This window comes from Onychomys torridus, chromosome 2 (genome assembly GCF_903995425.1).
Source record: "Onychomys torridus chromosome 2, mOncTor1.1, whole genome shotgun sequence".
NCBI classification, from domain to species: domain Eukaryota; kingdom Metazoa; phylum Chordata; class Mammalia; order Rodentia; family Cricetidae; genus Onychomys; species Onychomys torridus.
This window is the reverse complement of record NC_050444.1, coordinates 121,243,462-121,266,240: the sequence shown is the minus strand read 5'-3', so window position 1 is coordinate 121,266,240 and position 22,779 is coordinate 121,243,462. Positions and strand designations below refer to the sequence as shown.

Below are 22,779 nucleotides of genomic sequence, written 5' to 3'. Positions count from 1 at the left end.
ACACACACACACACACACTGCCACCCATAGCTAGATCTGGTCCAGCTAACATGGCCTAGTGTTAATTCCAAGGATAAACTCACAGGAGCAGAGCAAACTGCTACTTCACACCCACTTAAACACCGGGTGCTTCTATGAAGGCAGCTGGCCAATGATGCTCTCGGTTGCTGCTACCTGATGAACAGCTTCTCTGGATGCTGGAGAAAGGGGATGCAGAATTCCTCTCTCCTCCACAGATGGAATGGTCTGGGTGCGAACCAGGTCTATGTACATGGAGGATTAAGGAGTGGCATTTTTGCTGTCTTTAAATGAAGCACTGTCCAGAGCAAATCTCTGTTGATTTGCCAGGCTTCAATTACAGAAGTAAAACTCAAGCTCTAGGCTTTGATGTCTGTTAACAGTTCTGTTGGGATGGTTGGGAGTGGTTCTGTGAGACAGGGACACATGAGGCTCAGTCTCTCTGGGGTTAAGCCATGTCCTAGCCGACGGCTGCACTCTGATTTCATGTATGTGCGAGCAGAGTCTGGGCTTTCCTTGGGTTGGGGGTCAGATAATGGTGGGAGAACAGAATTCTCCTGTAAGCCAAATGTCACAGCCTATGGTATTCAAGGATCTGCCTGGGGCCCCATTTCCCAGTTACATCCTCTAGGCCAGCATTCATCAGTCACAAAGCAGGCCGTGGGAATCTTCTTGCCTGACTGCCTCCCTATTCATCATTCAGGTTGGAATTTAGAAGAGAAAGAAGGCTCATTATTGAGCTGCCTTGAAATCTCATAACACGGCTTCATTATCTGAAAAAAAAAATCACTAACCTCTTCCAAGGTGAAAATGTGAAATCTTGATTTTATTGTTTTCAATACTCTTTTCTAATATACCTTAAGTTAGGTATGCACTGATTTTAAAAAGTTTGTTTATCTAACATCTTAAATAGCAAAAACAAGGATACAGAACATAGAAAATCAAGTAGTTTTTTAAAAAAAGTCCTTCTATTTAAAGCCCTGCCACTGGGAGATAATACTTGCCAGGCATGTTAAAGTGCTGAGAAACACTGTATAGCACAGACAAACAATAATAGTTGTGACTTACTATGCATAGAAGAAAAAGGTGATACAGACAGTAATTAACAATTTTCTGTAGTTTAAATACTTTTGGGCACTTTGGCAGAATGTGGGCATGGTTTTTTTTTAAATACTTAAAAATATCCCACTGACCTAACAGTATCTTACAGACTGTCTGAAGATATGAAAAAAGCTTAAATATATATAATAATAATAATAGTTATTATTATTATTATTATTATTATTATTATTATTATTATTATTAGATGAGATTAAAAACAAAACCAGGTCATGAGGACTATATATAAACTAAAATCCATTTTATTATATGTGTATTGTTGATGTTAGAAAAGTTAAACAATTGAAGATCAAACACAAAAAGTATCAACTTCCACTATTTTTGTGGGATTTTTGGATGATTTTAGTTTTAGTCCTTATATTTTTTCAGTATTTTCTAAGTACTTCATAATTAGAACTTATATTGAGAAAAATGAAATTTCGCATGTGTGAAATGCATATAACAGGATTATTGTTAGATCATATGCTTTTCCAATATTTCATACCACATTTTAAAAAGTTAAAGGCTATGTGGAATCAACATCTGGGGAAACAAGTTGTCTTTTGTATGTTTTTAAGGTTGTTGGAAAAAGGAGTGTACTGCTTGTTGGGTTTAAGTTTTTTCTAACTTCTTTTTCTGGTTTTCCATGCAAAGCTGTCTTTGTAGTGTCTAGCTGCACACTTCAGTGAGGCTGCCTTTCCTTTGTTATGAAATGCTTGGAGGGGATTCTCAACAAGGACAAGAATGAATAAAATCAGCTTTGTACCTTCACATCTGCCTCGAGAGGACAAGCTATGAAAACTTTTTTTTTTTTTTTTTTGTTTTAAAGTAGTAAAGTCGCAAAAATTCAAACTACGTGAGGAACTACAGAACTCGATCATTTTTGTGGTTTTACTTTTGCAGGAATTTCACAAGGAAATTAATCTAGAAGAAACTATGATCCACTCAAACAGAATGAACAAGGCCTGGCTTCTAAATACCTCCAGAGTATGGGTCCAATCAGTATTTCTAAGTCATTGAAATTTCTTCCTAGAGAATAACTATGATTCATCCAGGAGCCACATCCCTCAAGCAATAAGGTTATGTGGCACAGTCCTGGGGATCGGTTCTTCCTACTCATGTTTAACCAGAGCTAGTCATGAAGAAAAGCTTGCACGGCACCTTGAGCTTCATCATGGAATCTTGACATAACTTGTCTCCCCGAGCTGCGGAAACTTCATCAATCCCGATCAGTTTGGCTTTGTACCGGACCCCTTCACCTTTAAACCTCTTTATCAAAGTGGCTTCACTGCGATCCTGACCTGAAAACAAAGGAATAGAGGTTCAGAAACAAGCATGTTGAAGCTCTGCTGGCTTGAAAAACTTACCATTTGGAGATGGTTTCACCTACACACTAGGAAAGTCAAGTCAAAAAAGTAATAAAACAATATCTTTAGATGCCAACTCTGGCTCTATCCATTTAATTAATGAGACAATTTACTTCTCTGAGCCACAGCCTATGGACCAGAAAAAGAACCTTAAAAATAATCACCCCAAGGGAGCAATAAACAAAATCAGAAAATATGGGTAATTTTTGATACATGATAGGTACTGAACCAACAGTCATCACCAACTAAGAGTTTATGTCCAAAACTCTTGCTGGAATAGTATCAGCATCGAGTTTCCAGTATTTATAACTCTTAGTGATGCTTTGGTTAGGATCCAATATCCTCCTAACACATGATTCCATGAACTTCCTTATTGTAAAAGTCCAGAATAATTTATTTGCATCAAGTAATGACACAGAACAATTATAAAAAATGCCTTTATGATATTGCTTCTGGCTAGTTAGGTATGTAGAGAAATAGGCTATCACAGTATTTGGTATTGAGTACTTGTACCTTGCAACAGGCTCTCCTATTAATTATTAACATGATATTTCACCATATACAACAATCAAGAATTTAAGCATGCCCACATAAAGAAGATATAGAGATGTTTATTATAAACTTTATATCCATTCTTCAAAAGCCAAACGATTGCCATATTCCAAAGGAAGGGAGACATAAAATCCAGTAGCTTGTTCACAGAGTCAGAACAGTTACAGGACAACATAGCAGTTGAAACACTTACCACACTTCAGGATAGCCTGGTCAGGCATCTGGACACTGGACCTACCAAGACCAAGCTTCTCCCAGGCCTCTACTGCTTACCACTGATTATTATCTAATCCTGATTATTCTCCCCTCATCACCACAAAACTTGAGCTGAGGACTTCAGGGATAAATCAGACCACTTCCCTCCATCTATAGTATGAGATTGACAATGTTCTGAAGAACCAAACAAAGCTAACCACAGTAGAGCACTTTTCTCTTTATGAACCCTGACTTTAATCCCTTGCATTTACTCATCCATCCATTAATGATTATTTCCTCTATACCAAATACAATTACTTGTTGATAACAAATGAAGAAGAAACAATCTGTGCCCCTAGAAACTTAAGTTCTTTTGTGACTGCAAATAAAAATGTACAGCGCATCATGTCAGGTGTGTAAAAAGGTTGCCATAGTGCATCAACTAAACTTCATTTTCTGTCTATGGAAGGGCAGTAAAGGAGCCGCTACCTTACAGAGTGCCAATAGTAATTTAAAGGAGACAGTATGAGTGTAATACAGAGCAATCTTTCTGTAAATAGTAGCTGTTCCTCCATGACTAGACCAATAAAAGCAGCACTTGGAGATACCATATGGGGGAGAAGGGATGGCTGTAGGGAGAAGTCTGAACCTGTGGTTTCCAACTCCTAGTAGTCATTTTATCATTGAATTCTGTGACTCCTACTCTATCAATAGCTTGGATAAGATTGTTCTGAGAGCAAATGATATAAAGACATATAGTCAGGAATATAAAAACATATAAATATGAAAAATATAAAATATATTTTATAATAACACAATATATAAATATGAATAATTATATGATATATATTAGGAATATAAGTATATATAAAAGGAATAGAAAAATTAAACATTAGAGTTTAATGGGGAGAGATAGCAGAGGTTAGAGCTGAGAATATGTCACTATATTTTGGATATGTATTTAAGCAAGTTGGTTTTCTCCCCATCTGCTATGCTGTTTGATGACAGCAGACTATATCTTGGTCTAAGAGTTCTTGGGAAGATTATTACTTTATCTCATATACTCAACTCATGGAGCTGTTCTATACAACCAAATAACACTCCTTTCACTGTCTGGACTGTCTCCAAGTGCAACTGCAACCATGACAGCAGGAAGCACTTCCTAGAAGCACGTTACACATCCCACCCGACTAACCCTGAAGAAGGCAGGCATCCTTATACAGACCCACACTGGAGGAAGATCTAACAGGCCATCAGACCCACCCATTTTCTCTTAGAAGGACCTGCACACATTTGCTCAATGCCAAAGCCTGGATTTGGATTGGCACACATTGTGTTCCAAGCCTGTTCTTCTTAATAATGATGATTAATTGCTTTTCATCTATCCAACTTCCCTTTGAATCCCCAATTTTACCTTACACCAGAACTCACCTGGCCCAAATCCATTGTTCCTAAATATAAACACACTGGCACTGAAAAAAACCCCTTGGGACATGGAGGGAAGTTGAATATAGAATAAATAGTTTCCAGAAAACTAGTCAAGTCCAAAATCTGCCCTTGGTCAGATACAAAGAGCCTGGAGAGACATGTGTCAGGGCACATCCTGCTGCTGAGGAGAGATTCACATGAGGAGGCAGAGCCAGGGCAGGTGGAAAGGGCAGGGATTAATAAGAAAATATTAGGCCTCTTAGAGGAAAGTAGGGAGCCCAATTTAGATCAGGACCCAGGGCCAAGCTAATTTGTATGAAGGGCACTTATGCAGTAGAAAATCCAGTTTCTCATTAAATGCTCCACCATTAAAAGGGTAATTTTTCATAAGCACATCTTGAACAAGGTCTCGGTTATATTAGTTAAAAAATAAATAACAGATATCAGAGTCCTAAGTGTGTGATCTCACTAGAGTGCATGTGAAGGGTATGTGTGTGTGGGTCACCCCTGTAGCTTATTCCAGCCCACTTTGACTAAAAGCAAGCAGTGAGGCCACAGTTCAGGACGGGCAAAGCAGAGGTCACTTGTAAGCAAAGGCCAACAATGCTCACCTTCTATTACCCAGTGTTTACTGTGTCCATTACTTTGCCAGGAGTATCACATCATGCAATCAATCTCTCCTGCTCTTTGAGTTAGGCTGTGTGATGAGCACTATGTCACAGAAGACCACACCAAGACTCAAAGTCAACAGCACCATGTGACACTTTGAATACCAGCTGTAGTAATACAGCATTCACATCCTACATAGTCCATCCATGTAAAGTTTACATACAAGTCAGTGGGGTTAGGTTATTCACAGAATGTACCATCATCCCTTCTATCTAATTTTAGAAGATGCTTTATTTCAATGAGGTGCCTCACACTTGTTGCTGTCATTTACTGTTATAGTTGGAATGCTAAATGTCTCTCCGAGGTTCTTAAGAGTTGACCACTTGGTCCTCAGCTGGTGGCACTGTGTGTGGAGGCTGTGGGATCTTTGAGAAGTGGCACCTCCCTGGAGGAACTGGGCCACTGGGGGCTGGCCTTGAGGCTTTATAGCCTGGTCACACTTTTTGCTCAGCCTCCGCTCCCTGAGATGGACATGGTATGAGCAGCCAACCCCAGCCTCCTGTCAACATGTCTTTCCTACATGCTGCTGTGTCTTCTTTGCTTTGATGGACTGTATACCTCTGCAACTGTGAGCCAAAACAAACCCATCCTCACTTAAGTTGCCTTTGTCAGAGATTTGCCATGTTTTGTTTCTTAAAAAATCACAGAAAAAGGAAAGTAACTAATACACAACAATTGGTGCCTAGAAACCACTGTGATAAACCTGACCCTGTAGTCCTTAGGCCTTGGGAACTATGTGATGGCTAGTGAGTATATGGATGAGTTTGGTATTAGGGGCTAGAAAAGCCGTACTCTGTTTTAAGGCCCATTTTGGAATGAGCTTGAAAAACAAAATTTTTGAGAGAAAACCAGGACCACCAGAAACTGGCCTGGGGTCATTCCTGTGACATTTGGGCCAAGTATCTGGCTTTGATCTGTCTGAGTTTCAAGAACATGAGTGGAGCTGAATTTCAAGTTAATGGACTCATTTGCTATTTACTGAGTGCCTACTGAGTGTCCTAAGATGTTTAGAGATACAGCAGTATGCTCAGCATGCAGACACCACTCCATTTATAGTGGTTTCATCCTAGGGGACAAGATTTTGACAAATCTTTTGACAAAAATCAACAGATTTTCCAGCATTTCTGTCATTCCAGTATTAAGGAGAATCAGCATAAAGACAAGCAACATGAGATCCAAACTGACTCCCTCAGAAAATATGTACCAGGACAGGGACCAAGTAGACAGAGCTGATTGGGGATAAGAAATCTTCAAAAATGAGCAAAGGAACTCTTTACAACAGTGAAGGAAAACTGAAATGGCTAGTGATTCTTAAACTGGGGTCCTCAAATGAGACTTTTCCAATTGGGGAATTTTGAAGTTGATGAGGTGCTTAGTCTTACCCTAACTTGATATGCCATGTTTTGTAGATACCCATGGGAAGCCTGCCCCTTTCTGAACAGAAACTGAGGAGGAGTGGATGTGCCTGGATAGGAGAGCAGAGGGGAAGTAGGGGGGAGGGGAAACTGCCATTAGGATGTAAAATAAAGAAATTAAATTTTAAAAATGGTTTCCTTTAAGTTGGAAATATGGCGTGGGTTCCTCTGGTTTGGCATGCATGGCTAGGAGATGGAGAGTGTGTGTGGGAGGCAGGTCCACCATGGTGTCACTACTGTCCTGAGAAGATCACAGTAAAAGGGCCACCTGAGAGGCGTGAAGCCTCCTGCTCTGGTGGACCTCCTTTGGTTTCATACACAAGAGTAATTAACAGCACCACAAGTAGGAAATGCTCTGGGAGGGATCTTAAGCCAAATTCTCCAAGTAATCTGACAGCTGAATTTTCAGCATCTCATTGATTTGAATTCCAAAGGAGGAAGACATTGGGTTTATATAGGATTACACTGTTGCCTGGATACCAAGGTTCCTGCCTGAAAGTAAGAGGCCCTGGATTCAGCTTGCTCTCTAACACTACACCTTCATGTAAGTGATTACACAGCATTCCTTCACCCTTGCAGTGCTTCAGGTTGGCTGTGTCTGATGGGTAATTTTGGAGAGAGGACAGTCTCCCATGCATCTCTGAGTGGAAAGAATCCACAGTGATATTTATGATCAATATCTGGGGTCCTACCAAGAGCTTGAACTATCTGATAAGTGTTATGCATTTTACTTATAATCACAGCAAACCAATGTGGTTGAACTTTAGACACAGAAAGAGAAACTCGAGTCTATGATGCCTATATCGACATATCTAGGAAATCACTAGTGCCAGAAACTAAACTCAGGTGTCCCTAAATCCACAGAACTTGACACTTCCCCCTCCTCGGGTTATTTTATACATTTCCATAAGGAAAATAGTTTGAACCTGTAACTCAAAAACTGGGCTATTGCTGCATAAATTATATACATGCACTCTTGGCAATCACTCATTTACTTTATCGCTTACTTTGTCTTAAACCTTAAGTATAAAACCAAACATAAATAGATGTCTCATAGTCCTCCTGTGTCCCAATGTATTCTCTGTGTGCCCAGGGGAGTATTTGCATCTCACAGTTTCCTTGCAGACAGTTCTGCCTGAGAAATAGCAACTTGAGAAGTCCTCAGGGAGTCCCAGTGAACTGACAACACTAACAAGATGTGTGTATTTCCGGAACTCTTCTCTGCTGACTTCTGCAGAGTGTTGTGGGGAACCCAGAGGCTATTGTCTTTAATCTACTGTGGGGTAGGGTGGGCTGTGTGGACATTATTGGAGAGCACCTGGAGGTTCACAGAAGTGACAGCAGCTGTGCCTCCATGTTGTTAGGTCTCAGGAAGACTCATATATCTAGAAATGAGCTCAAGTTGGACTATGGCAGGACTTCTGGTGGTTGGATAAAAAGCAAGCATTCCTCAGAAACAGGTTCCCATCTGCCAAAAGAAGCCATTTCCTTTATTTCTGATAGAAGGGACATGACTACCTGTGGTTGCATATTAAAGCCCACGCAGGCCTCCAGGGTCCTTCAGTCCCTACTCAGGAGTATCTACTATACACTTTAAAATCCACACTAGTATCCCAACCCTTTTCACCTCCCCAGGCTTCTCTCCTCCTAGATAACTGTTTCATTCTCTCTCTATAGATGAGGTAAGCCCCAACCCCTGTTATTCTCACCACCACCACCAACATGCGCTAGCCTCTTGGCTCTGGACAACTCCAGATGCCTTTGGATAGATTGTTTCTCTTATTCACAATAAAAACTTTCCCCTTAACCATATCTTGGAACAGTCATGTCCAAAGTTTCTTTAAGCCTCCTCATATACACATGTCACCCTCTAAGCCAGGGCCCACATTGCCCCAAATGGATGATTCCCAACATCAGCCACCTCCTCACATACTACATGCCCTTTTCCTACCTGCCATGGACTGTCTTTCCTTTTACAACCTCATTTCTGCATCTTACCTCCAAACACCTTACATGTTAATCAGGTACCTTCATGTCCTTTGTCCTCGCCATTTCTTTTCTTTGATGTGACTTGTCTCCTCAACACATACTGCTGACTCAGATCAAGTCCTGTTATGAGGGAAGGGTTTTCTTTTCCCTTCTGACCCCTACCTCTTCACTAACTAAAGCTAACCTCCCTGACACTTGACACCACCTACAAGTTGCCCCCAAATCACACTGCATCCTTGTTTAATTCACCATTCTAGTTAGGACTCCATCTTCCTTTATTTTCCAAAGGATTGGCCAGTGGCCTTCGTCCAGATCAAGTCATTAAGATACAGATTCTAATGGTCTGCCCCTGGCTCTTAGAGGATCATGTGTTGCAGACTGGCTCCAGTTGATGGTGCTGTGGAGAGGTGGTTGGACCTTTAGGAGACAGGTTCCAGTAGAAGGAAGTTATTTCAACTGGGAGCCCTTGAAGAAATCATTACTTCTTGGCTACCTGAAATAAAGAGGTTTTTACAGCCATCCAATTATGTATCACTTCACCATAGACCCCAAAGCGACAGGATCAGTTGACCACTATATGCCCAGTGCCTAGCATCTTCTTAACAGATATGGGTACCTTTTGAACTTGATTCATTTCCAGCATCTGTCTTTGCTGTGAGATGTTCAAGTATGTCAAATGTGTTGCTCTGATTGGTTAAAATAAAACACTGATTGGCTAGTAGCCAGGCAGGAGATATAGGTGGGACAAACAGAGAAGAGAATTCTGGGAAGTGGAAGGCAGAGGCGGAGGGACACTGCCAGCCGCCACCATGACAAGGAAGATGTAAGGTACAGGTAAGTCACGAGCCACGTGACAAAGTATAGATTAATAGAAATGGGTAAATTTAAGATAGAAGAAGTAGATAACAAGAAGCCTGCCACGGCCATACAGTTTATAAGTAATATAAGCATCTGAGTGATTATTTTATACGTGGGTTGTGGGACCATGGAGAGAAGCTCTCAAACTACATGTCTTGGCACTAAGAGCATTTCACCAACTGTTTTCTTAGCTTTCTTCTCTATGCTTGATTCCATGGAAACCAGGATTGATTCAGCTGTGCCTGGTGTGGTAACTGGTACAGCGTAGACCCACAGAACCTCTGGTCTGTGGATAGCTGAATGAGTTAATTTGTGCCTTTGTCCTAAGGCATCTTCTATTCAGTGTGTTCTAGGAGTCAGGAACACTGAGGGAAAGTCTCTGAGGAGTCAGTAAAAACCCCTTTCATACATATCCTACTTCATCCAAGCATGTGACTCATTTAGTCTCCAATGAATAAAAGTCTTAATGTGACAAAGTAAATGTCACACCCATAATTGTTTTAATGTTGGCTTTGCTTTATGCCATTAGGTGGGAATGATTGTACCTCATCATGACCTGCTCACCTCCTAGACTGGAAGCAACTCTTTTCTGAATTTAAATCAGGCTGATTTCTCAGGCACTGAGCCAATTCCCCATTTTTGAACAGTGCTCACAGATGCCATTGGAGGTCTCTTGCCCTGGAGCAGAAGGCACTGCCAATATTTAGTTCTGATACTGGAAGTCAACCTGTAGACACTTCAATACAAACAAACCCCTCTAGGAGTCAGGATCCAGGGAGGGGGGGGTGATCAGCATTTTTATGACATCAGAAGTTTGCATTCAGAGTCCACTGCAGTCAGAAATGGCCTCCTACTCCAGGATGATGGCTAAAGACTGTTAGTGGCCAAAGAAAAGACATTTCATGTCCGAGCTTGTTGTCTCTGTAACTCCTGGATTGCCTCAGGTTATAATGAGTGGCCACATGAACCTACACAAGAGCTGAGTCCTCTTTTTCCTAGCATGGTTGGTGCAGCCCTGAATGTCTCTTCATTTTCCCCCTAGTTACCGTACTCCCCACTCTAAAGGAGGTCAACCAGCACACTCCAGCTGACTATCCACTTCTGTCTTCTGAACACTTAAGCCTTAAAGAGGGTGCCTTGCAGTTCACAATGCCTCAGTGAAATAGCATAGACTATGTAAGCAGCAGAAATCCATTTTGCATGGGTCAGGGCTGGGAAGCCCAGAAGGTGTGGGGGACTAGTGCCTTTCTCGGCTTGCAGATGCCCACACTCATACTTTGTGCTCACAAGACCTACTCATGGTCTTTTCTGCTTCTTTCCTCTTGACTAGAGCTCCATGAGCCACATGGAAGGCAGGGTGTGTGTGGGGGTGGAAGAGAGGAAGGGGGGGGAGGGTAAGTGCCAGCATGTTCTGGGTCTCCCTTTTCTTAAATGGGCACAAATTTTATCCGGAGGATCTCCTCTCTGCCTTCACCTAACTTCTTACCTAATGTGTCACCTCTAAATACCATGTCACTATGAGTGCTGGATCTGTCTTAGGACTAACAGGAGAACACAAATATTTAGTTACAGAGAGTGGCTGGAATCAGGGAGAAGTAAAAACATAGATGATCACTGAAAACAAACATGTGTTTTCTGTTTCCATAAACTGCCTTGGCATTGATCTTGGAGGCAAGGACTATTACTCACTCAGGAAGGGAACTCAAACATAGGGAAGCAAGGTCACTGTGTCAATGCTAGCAAAAGGCACACTGTTGACCCTTTGTGGGAAGAAGGCATTACACTTAACCTGTGGTATAATACCTGCTGCGTGCATTTGGGATAATTAGTTAACTAATTCCTCATCATCAGGTTCTCCATCTGAAAGGGGTGTGGCTATCTTCATTTCTCTCTAAGATTGTTAGAAAAACCTCAGGAGATTTGCCATGTTTTGGTGTTGTTCATCCTCTGCTGGACACATGAAGACCCTCTCACAGTCACCGCCTTCCTCCTTCTCCATCCTTCTTCAGTCCTCTAGTTCACACCAAGCATCAGTACACAAGAGTTTCCATAGCAAAGCTGCACTGTCTCAGAATTAGTGGTCCTAGTTGCCTGGGAATTTTCTGGGTACAATTAGGGACAGAACGTTCCAGCCTGGAGGCAACTGGGACATCACCGTCAGAATTATTAGCATTGAGCAATGCCCCTCCTTGTGTTCTGCTCTCTGACTCACAGGCCATCCATCTAGATGATAAGGACATTTCAAAGCGTTGTTTTCTCCCAGCCTGTCCAGAATCAGGCTCTCTATTCCTCAGAAGAGCTTCATTGTTTGGTAGGTTTTCAAATTTCAGCAGACTTATGGGGACTTCAGGGCGCATACACAGAGATACCTTAGTCTACTTAGATTTCTACCTTGCCGTTTTCCAGGTGTTGATTTGCAATGGACAAATAACCTGTAAGCTAGCTGTGTAGGAGGGAAGGTTGATTTCATGTAATTAACTAGCTGGGTAGCAAGCAGAACAAGAGGAAACACACACGGGGGGGGGGGGGTGGGGGGTGGGCACACAGATTTCCACCACACACACCATGCATAGGCATACACAATAATAAAAAATAATAATAAAATTGAAAAATCATTACTACTGTTTGTTCTTAATTCTGAGTCTTTTGAAACTTGAATTTTAAAAGCCTATTATACAAGGGATATGGTGGTACTGAGAAACTCTCAAAGACAATAGATAATTCTCTTCAGCCATTTCCTCTTAGTCTAACTAACCCTTAAAAAACTGTCTGGAACCATATGTAGATTTCTGTGTGGAAAAGGGCTAAGGTTCCATGTCTAGAAGCATCTCTTCAAATACTATTTCCATGTTTCTCTTAAGAAAGCTGAAGAGATTCTCATACTAGACAGTGTAAGCACCTGGTGGGAAGTCAGGCTGACAATCCCCCTCCACCACCACGTAGACCAGAAGGCCCTTGAGGGCAGCCAAGTTTTTCTCAATAGTATCCAGCATATATATTGGATGCTGGCTGACAAATATTTGTTTGAAAAAAGTATTTAGTAAGAGAAACTGCTTTAACTTACTTTTTAGAGCTTCCAAATACCACCCATACCCAACACATAGGCACAACAGCTTATAATCTTGTAAATCCAAGTTTAGATGTTAGTCACAGTGTCTGAAACCTCAACATCTGTCAATCAGATAGACATACTTGCACTGTTGCTCAGGCATTTTGTTAGGCAAGAAGGTGGCAGGAAAAATACAAAAATGGCCATTCACTTTCTCAGGTATGAAGAAAAAGAATGAGACAGAAAAAATAAAAGGAAATCTCTTGGTGAGCACAGCCATAACTCTTCATTGTATAGTCCTTCCAATGTCCTTGCATGAAAGCTGAGGCATAGAACATATCCTGTAATGTGGGGCAATGGCTGGTGATACAGGCTGCAAATATATCCTGTTCCATGGGCCACTGGCTGGTGATGCAGGCTGAAAACCTGTAGCTTAATATTTACACACTTGCTCACTGAGAGTGATGCATAATGATGATGCATAAAACTGCTTGCTACTCTGTTGTTGTTATTGTTTTGTTTTGTTTTAAATTACTGGGCTTCTGTCTTTTCCCTGATGACCAAAAGACAAAGAGATTAAAAACCAGTGTGGGTTGCCATTAAGGATAAAGGATGTAGCACTAAACTCCAAATGCTGCCCTACTATAAGGCTCAGGCTAGGCGTAGAGGAACATCTAAGCTCTCTACTATCAGATTTTTATTCCTCACAACAACCTAACATGATATGTGCAATAATCACGTTCTATAGAAGAGAAAATAGAGACTGTAAGTGTTAAAGACTGCCCTCCCCAAGATAATAAAGCCAGAAGGAAAGGCAGAAGCATGAGTATGAAAGAAATAACCCTGATCAAAAGACATCTTAAAGGAAGGGGATTTGAAGCCTGCAACTGGGGAAGACAGGACCACAGAATGTAGAAAGTCAGGTCAGAGTCCACAGCCACTGTATTGATTTATTCTGTGCCCATTTTATAGCCATATAAAATAAAGGGTCCTATTATGGTTGTGAAGCTACCTGAAAAGACAAGACAAAATGATGCACGTACAAGCTAACAGGCATGGTGACATGGCTCCTGCAAACCCAAGGACCCGAGTTTGATTACCAGCACCCATGCAAAAGAGCTGAGTGTGGTGGCATGGGTTGTGGTCCCAGTGTTAAGTAGGTGGAGACAGGTGGATCCCTGGTGATTTCTGGCTAACCAGTCTAATCTAATTGGCCAAGTGTGAAAACCTTGTTTCATAAAACTAGGTAGATGGCTCTGGAGGAATAAGACCTGGAGTTAACCTCCTTACATATGCACATGTGCCTGTATACACACACACACACACACACACACACACACACACACACACACACAGGGAAGGAGGAAGAGAGAGAGAGAGAGAGAGAGAGAGAGAGAGAGAGAGAGAGAGAGAGGCGATATGCTCAACAGGAAGACAGGAAAGTCAACTCTGTAGTAGGAAGAGATGGGGCAGGGTGAAGAATAGGAAAAGCACATTCTAAGAGGAACTCAGCTCTCAGTTGGCCTGGCCATTCAGCAGCTCTTTGGCTAGAAGAATCATCTCCTCTCTGCATATGAGGGTAAAAGTCCATCCCGGCAGACTCTCTGTAAGAAACACATGCACCTCCACATACAGAGAGCTAATGTAGCAGCAGCTGGCCAGTCTTTGTTCACAATATTTTCACTTGCTCTCTCAGGAACTGCAAGGACCTGAGGAATGGACATCCAAGCTAAGCTCCAGCACTGAACACTGTTCACCTGGGAGAATGCTCTTTCTGGAAGGATCTGTTGAGTTGCTCTCAGGAAACTGCCCTAGATCAGAACAAGTCATCTCCACTCAAATCCATGCCCTACACCCCTGCTGGTTTGCCACCTCCCCCTTGCATCCAATCAATAACCAGTTGATGAGGTGAGGCTGACAGAAAGGCCTAGAATTCATGTCTCAATGTGTGACATCTTTGCAGGACAATCCGGAGCTCCTCTGGTAGAGTGGCCGGAACTTCTTCTTACTCCCTCTAACCATGTGCACCACCCTTCCTACCATCAAGTGTCACCGGGACCCTAGGGCACTCCTAGCTTCCTCCAGCAGGTTTCCTGGAGCACAGTTAAGGCAGTGCATTAAGGAACTCAATGCATTTGAAAGAAGTTTCAGAGAGAGAGAGAGAGTCTTGCAGAGAGACCAACCAGAAAGCTTCCATAACAATTGGGGAAGAGGCCTTGGAGGTAGTACTGGGGTGGTGTGCTCAGGTTCTACAAACTGATACTGATATCGTACAAAGTCATTTTGAGCCAATACTTTATCACCCAATGTGGATCAGAGGTACCTGGCAGAGCTGCTCTGAGTAGCCAGGTCACATCTGTAAGAGCTAGAACACTAAGTATCAGCCCAAGGGAACCTCACTGCCGCCACCACCAGGCATGCAGTGGAGGTGCAGTCTACAGTTCACACCTTACCTCCTTTTGGCAAATGTATGTGATCATAGATACAATCAGCCACCAACCAAGCCCCGGGGGCAGAACATAGGGGAAGATTGTTTTCAAACAACAAAGCAATCAAACAACCAAACCAAAAACCGAAAACCAAACCAAACAAACAAATCGAACACCCACCAAAAGCTAGATATTTCCTTTTAACTTTTGCTATTTCCATCCCTTAAAATAAATGCTCCTTAATAAGTTTCTAATTATAAACTGAAGCATGCAGGACTAAAAATGTGAAAAATGCAAAAGAGAATAAAAGGGGATGATACCCCTAATGCCACCTGGTGATATTTAAGACTGCAATTGAGTACGTGGTTGCCCAGATTTTCCTGAAATAGATACACGCATAAACATCATTTTTCAAATAAATATGCGAATGAACATATGTTCATGCTGTAAATATGGGGATGGAATCCTGGGCCTCAGGCATGCCAGGCAAGCACTCTACCACTGAGCCACAACTCCAGCCCTGTTGCTTTAAAAAAAAAAAAAAAACCTGGCAAAGAATGGTGTATTTTCCCTCAAATAGCAGATAGTTTGTAACATGATTAGTCTTGGCTGCACCACATCCCATCCCATAGATGGCTTATAATTTATTCAACCAATCTTATTATTGGACAGTTACAATGTATCCAATTAAAACAGTACACAGAAATACAATACTGAGAATTACTCCTAAAGGCAGTACAAAGATGTATTTGCGCCCTGAGAAGGCCCACATGGAGTCTTTCACAAGTATCAGTCTGATGTTTCTTCATGGCCCCTCCCCTTCCTTTCTCCAGCTCCAGAAACATGTAGGCTCAAATAGACAAATGTGTGAAAACAGATGTAAAGCTTGCCTTTCCTGACAGCATTCTTCAGGAGATAGAGGGCACTGGATGGATGGATGTGGATTGTGAGAAAGTCAGGCCAGGCTGCCAGGCAAAGCCTGACAGACTGACAGGGAGCAACCCAGCATAAGACCCAGTGGGTCTGAGGTCAAAGGCTGTGCTGGTCAATGGAATCCCCCTTTTGAAGTCCTCTAGCATCTTGCATTCATGCTCTGCATTTGAAAGTTTCCTCTGAAGCTCAGGCAGGGGTTAATTAAACCACAAATGAACAGGAGTTTACATTGTCACAAGCAGCCTGCAAACAGCTCCTTTCTTCTACGTGGCTACAATGTTCAGGGTCATCTCTATTAGAAAAACACAGGATTCATTTGGGTATCTCTGCTGCCAACTTGTTTGCAGAGTACCTTCTCTAAGCGAGATTATTTTGGCCCTGGTATATTCTGGTGTGAACAAGGCTTTATCTTCTGTCTGCCTTCTAAACAAGAGGGCTGTGTATTCTATCGACTGATTAAATCATTTCTTTAGAGTACAAAGAAGTATGTGTGATGAAGACAACAGAGAGGGCAAATCAATTATTTACTGAGGAGGCTGCAGTATAAATTACATTTGATTAAACTCAGAGATAAATCTCAGTGATGGAGAATTTAAGCAGGATGTACAGGAGTAGACAGTGACTAAGTGTCCCCAACAGTGACTCATAATGGATGCAAGGGCACAGGCCTGGTCCTGGCTCCTTAGATCTCGGATATGTTTTCATTCTATAAACACATGCTGAAGTACCATTTCGTGCCACCCACTGGTTTGTATCCCAGGAAACACGAACAAGCAGCAGAGGGTGAGAAGGCCATGCACCCCTGGACATTCTGATCTCAGAGGGGAAGGGAAATGAAGGAACAATAAGTAAACAGCAAGAAGGATCTTTCCAGAAAGTGGCAAGTGTTCTAAAGATGGTGGAACAGTTTGATAAAACATGGAATTATACTGATTGGAGATAGACTGATCCAGGGAGGCATTTCTGTAGAGAAGACATTTGCAAGGAGAGTGAGTCATGCTGGGAGGAACAGAGATTGAAGTGTAGGTAAAACAAAAGGATGAAACTCTGATGAGAGTGCATTCCCAGTTTAGGGGAGGTGGAGAGTTCCCCAAGTATTGCTTTACCAGGCAGGGCTGGAGTGCAGGTTCGATCCCAAGGGAAGTGGAAAGCCATTTTAGGCCTTCATGTAGAAGCAGATGCTTAGCATAAAAAGATTGTTCTCACTCCTTTGTGTTCAAGGAAGAAGTCCCAGCAGGGGCAGGTAAGCCAGATGAGAGATAAAGGTGATGGCAGGAGGTATACAGAAATAGCCTTGGTCAAAACTGGTGCGCTGGTTGTGTGTGTGTGTGTGTGTGTGTGTGTGTGTGTGTGTGTGTGTGTTAGTTTTTGTCCACCTAGCACGAACACACACATATTTGGGAGGAGGGACTCTTAATTGAGAAAATGCCTCCTTAAGATTGGCCCGGTAACCACGTCTGTAGGGCATTTTCCTAATGAGTGATTAATATGGGAGGGCCCACATTGTGGGTGGTGCCACCCATGAGCTGCTGGTACTGGTATGTATAAGAAAGCAGACTGAGTCAGCCATACAGAACAAGCCAGTAAGCAGCCCTCTACCGTGGCCCTTGCCTTAGTTCCTGCCTCTGGGTTCTTACCCTGTTTGAGTTCCTCAGTGATAGACAATTACCTAGAAGTGTAAGCTGAAAGAAATTCTTTCTTCCTCAAGTTGTTTTTGGTCATGGTGTTTGACCACAGCAATAGAAACCCTAAGGGAAGCTGATAGAGCTTGCTCACAGATACTAGAGAGGGCAGGAAAAGAATATTTTGGGCAGCTTAATGGAAGCCAGGGCCACTTCCCCATGTGAAATCCTCGTAAGGGATGGAAACTTAACTCAGAGGGGATGGCAGTTAAATGTTCCACCAAAGGCCTTTCATTTCCAATTGTTTCAAGCATGTGAGATTCAGTAGCAGAGAAACGAGACTTCCAAATAGCTACATGGTATAGTCCCAAGTAGACCAGGAACCTGAGGTAGTCATTGTCACAATGGGATGTTCATTTCTTCACTTATCATGTGGAGTAGATAGAACCAGCTTAAACTTTGCAAATACAGTGAGGATGTACAGCCTATTGCTATGGTTTAAACATGGTCTCTGTCTCTGCCAAGATTCCATGTGCTGAAATTTAATCCCCACTGTGAGATATTTAGAGAGAAGAAATGTAATCCAACCCTGGTGTGTTGAGTGGGACCTGTGGAAAGTGATTCAGGATTAGATACAGTCACTGGGGCGGAGCCCAATGATTGACTCTAAGATACCAAAGGGAAACAGGGAGAAACACATTCATGCTCCCTTCCTCTCAACATGTGGTAAGCCATGCTTCCTCAGGGCTTTGGCAGCCAAAAAGCAACTAACGAAAGGAGCCTCTAGACCTAGGGCTTGAGAACCAAGAGCCAAATTAAGCCTCTTTCCATGAAAAGTAATGCAGTCTGTGGGCTGGGTGAGCAAGAAGAAATAAATCATTGCTTCTACCTGGCATAGACATGCCCACAGACACGAGTTGCTTTCCTTTTGCTTTAAATGTAGATTTCACACTGAAAAACTATGGCTGACTCTCAACATGATGATCTTGAAGTACTGTAGTCCCTGGCCATTTGTATTGCAGTGTCACAGACTACATGAGAGCTGGGCCCTGTCTCATTCATCAGGGACGTAACCTATTGTGATACATGCCTGGATTTCAATGATTGAACAGCCATCGACCACTCCCTTCCTTAAGCATGGTGACTGTCCTTATATAATGTGACCCATCCTCTGGCCCCTCTTGATTGCACTGGACGATAACACCTGATCCGTGTGCTATTAATCAGAGTTGTATTCCTGGGAATTGAATATTGAAGCAGAGAGAGGGAGGGTGAGAGAACAAGGAAGCGGGTACAGAGAGGGGAAGGAATAGGTAGAGAAGTCCGCCTCTCTTTATGAAGGGATCTTACTTAGCTTGCCATAGAAGGTAAATCTAAAAGTCAAGGGAGCTATCAGCTCCTACAGTAAGGCAGGGGAAAGAAACCAGACTTAAAAATAAAATAAAAAGACCAAGAGGAAAGAGTTCTGGACTGAATACAGAAAGAATGCAATGTTAGGGTCCTTGATGATTCCCAATTCCTGGATCCTTACCCTTGGGCTCTGTGAGACACCACTGGGTTCTTATGATATGCCCTGTTATTTAGCTCTCTGCAAGTTGATTCTGTTACTTGAAGCTATTTAGAAAATGTAATAATGGATAGGAATTAGGCCATGGAATTAGCCAGTTAAGAATTCCCCAGGCTAATGGGGGAACTAAAGTTTCATTAAAAAGCAGAAAGAAATCTGATAAATAGACACATTACCGAAGCACAAGGAGAGCATCAGGGAGGGGCCCGGCCTTCTGATACAGTCATCTGCCTCTCCTTCACCACCCAAGGTCAAGGGGATCCTCACTGAATGCTTGGCTAAAGGAAGGGACATATTGGGCCACATCCCAGTTCACTGTTCCAGGGATTCACATTCTTCTCCCGTTTTCCTTAGCTTCACATCTCCTAAAGGAGCTGGGAGAAAGGACCTGGGGCTGATCTCATCTTTGCTCTCTTTCGCTCCCACAATTTCAGACTGTACACTGTCTGGTTCTGTGCTTTTTCCTCTCAACGCTCAGCTTGCATTGAATTTAAAACAGAAGGGCCAACTGCCTCATAGACAACCTCTGTCTGTCCTCCTTTTGCAAATGAAGAGGAGGAGAAGGGACTTCTGGATCAGAGAAACACAAATGCCCACTGGCAGCCATGCTGATCTCCACAACGCCCCTCCCTCCCGAAGGGCTCGTAATGGTTTGTTTGCAAGAATGATTTTAATGATTATTCAAACTACACAGCAGATTGTCAGAAGGAATAGGAGGCAAATTTGGATCATGGGCAATAATAGTAAAACAATCAGTAGAAAGGAGAGATAAGAACTAAATTCCTTTCTGCTTAATTTGGTCAAAACTTAAGGACTAGAATATTTCCTTTGAGGGGCTGGGGATGTTATTTCCCAGTTCAAGGTACAGGGGGACATTATTCACCTACATTACTTTTTATCTGATGCAATGAAAAACTGCAACAACCATTAGTCACTATGACCTCACTTCATAAGGGGATTTTTGAGGTCACGACGCTGTCAGGAGATGACACAGCCAGGAAAACAGTAGAATTCCTCCAGGATGTGGCTGCCCGCTTGTCTCAGTGTTTGCATTTCCTTAGCTCTAACTGTGCTTTCTTCCCATAGAGTAGAGCAAACTGTGCTCCCACTAATGCACAGAAGGAGCACATGTAAAGAGGCCACAGTTCCAATAGGTGGATGGATGACAACCTTCAGGATGACAACCTGAATGAGATAGCATTATTTAGATGAGGACTAAAGAGGCTGAACTTCCAGAGCAAATCTCTTCAAAGAATACTAGCATAGGGGAGGTGGAGCGTCCCCTTACCTCCAATACTTGGGAGCAGAACAGTTTCCAGTTTTGAAGCTTTAAAGACTTCGAACAGACCTCATCAGATGAATGTCTGAGATGCTGATGTCTCAAATTCAAGCTCTGAATGGGGACACCTTTTGGATCTGGGCATGGTCAACCTGTATTCGTCATTGTATACTCACCCAGTAGGTCCCAGGAAAGTGCTGAAGAATACTATAACTTATGAGCAATTATTATGTCATGTTTATGCCATCCAGGCCCTACAGGGTAGTATTACTATTTGAAAATTCTCTGGGGCTCACGACAGCATTTGCCCCCTCACGTGTATTTCATTTGTCTGCCAACAATTATAGATTCACGTCCCCAAATAAAGTGTTTTTTCTTTTCTGGACCATGTCTCATGGCCCCTTCCCACAAAATAAAAAAGATAAAAGATCAGAAAGAGGAGAAACAGCTACAGATTACAGGTGTAGTAAATTGAAGGCCTTTGTATCACCTCAAGGAATTTACGATCAAGTCAGGCTAGCAATACATAAACCTTTGAAAAATGAAGCAAGAAGTCAAGATGGAAAAACAAGTACAGACCAATAGAAGCCATGGCCCAGGCCAGCCCAGGGACAACTAGCACATGTATTATATCGAGCAGTGTCACGGAGGTTTGACGAAAGCAAAGATGACTTTGAAGCAGGATCCTCAGAGGAGTTTGGAATGGGAGGTGGGCAATTTCCAGCATGTGGAGGGAGGAGATGGGACCATACCCAGCCATGGCTAAAAGCAAAACCTGTGCCAGAAGAAGAGATGTTGCAAATTAGCCTGTATGGAACTTGCACAGTAGTACTTACCCTAACACTGCTGGCTATGCCTCATGGGCCAGGAAGGGTACTGAGCACATTGCCAGTAACACTCACATACAGAAAAAGAACTCAAAGAGCCACTGCAGTTAAGACCTCACAGCAGGAAGAGGGACTCTGTATCCACTAGATCCTCAAATCCCCAGCTCTTTTCAGTGCACTCTGCCACCTATGCAGCTGGATGCAGATTCTGGAGAGACTGAATGCCAGCTTAGACTTCTCTGTGGGTGTTAGGACATCTTTGATTGAGGATGTAACACTGTGACATGATAATGAGAGCGGAATTAGGAAGAAAGCACCACTGTGAAGGTGACCAAGGTCAAATGAGCGAGTATCATGGACAATCTATTCATCCAGGGGAAAAACTTTAGAGAGCTCTTTATAGCATTTTCCTTACAGATTCAAAGACTTGCAAACACTATTTCTACAATCTTCTCACAGCTACAGGATTCTGATCCTCATAGATGGCCTCAATTACTCCATGATCTACTGGTCTACCTATTCAGAACTTCTCCCTGTCATAATCTATTGATAAGGAACTGGACCCACTTCTCTTGAGATAGTGCATTCTTATAATGGATTCTATTGCTCAGAAGGTGTCACAGGTTTCTCACTTTCCTCCACACCAAATAAACAAAGACTGGTCCATATCATCTAATATTTGCTACATGCCCACCTCCCAAGTAATAGATAGCAAGAGATGAACACTGTGGACTCATTCCTTTGACCTTAGAGACACTACAGTGTTTCCCATTGGAAAAATAACTTATTTTTACTCCAGATTCTCTCACATTTGCTTTCTGCATTAGTCTAGTAAGGTTCAGTTAGATCCTGGTTCCCTCAACTTCCCCAAATATGCACACATTTGGATATTGCCTTACCCCATTTCCACTAACTGGAGCAACTCCTCCTACCACTTACCCACCAGGTCACCTTTCTATCTCTCACCTTGTTGTCCCCAGAGTCCCCCACCCCCACTCCTTCCTTCCTTCCTTTCTTTTTTTTTTCTTCTCATAAGTTCTCTTCTAAACAGAAAGTTTAGTTTCTTCCAAATTGCTGCTTTTCTCTCCCTCATCTGTTGATTCCCAGGCATGGCTAGTTGAGTCCCAGGCATGGCTAGATGCTCATTTCTCCTTAGTGCCGATTGAAAACTTTCCTAAGAATGACTGCTAGCAGAGGAGAGTTAGCATCTTCCAGAAATGAGCCCCCTTTCTGGTTGTCTAAAGTGGAGTGCTCAGTCTTAAAACCAAACAGAAACAAGAAATAACAAAATGGACTCAGCAGGTTGTATTTACATATATTTGTGCACACACACATGTTATAATAATAATAAAAGAAAAAGAGGCTTTCAACTTCAGGAGGGGGACAAGAGAGGAGTTTGAGGGGGAGGAAGCTTAGAGGGAAGAATATGGGGGGGTGATACAGTTCTATTTCAATTGAAAACACTTAAAAATACTTTTAAAAGC

The 22,779-nt window shown here is 42.5% G+C and overlaps 1 protein-coding gene across 9 annotated transcripts in view; it reads right to left on the bottom strand.

Moving 5' to 3' along the window:
* Dab1 (DAB adaptor protein 1) overlaps positions 1 to 22,779 on the bottom strand; it is a 1,169,406-nt gene that overhangs the window by 137,774 nt on the left and 1,008,853 nt on the right. For all 9 annotated transcript variants that reach the window (XM_036177323.1, XM_036177321.1, XM_036177320.1 and 6 more), the window contains one exon: positions 2,278 to 2,417. In XM_036177323.1, coding sequence (XP_036033216.1) covers positions 2,278 to 2,417 — 140 coding nt within the window. The remainder of the gene's footprint in view (positions 1 to 2,277; positions 2,418 to 22,779) is intronic.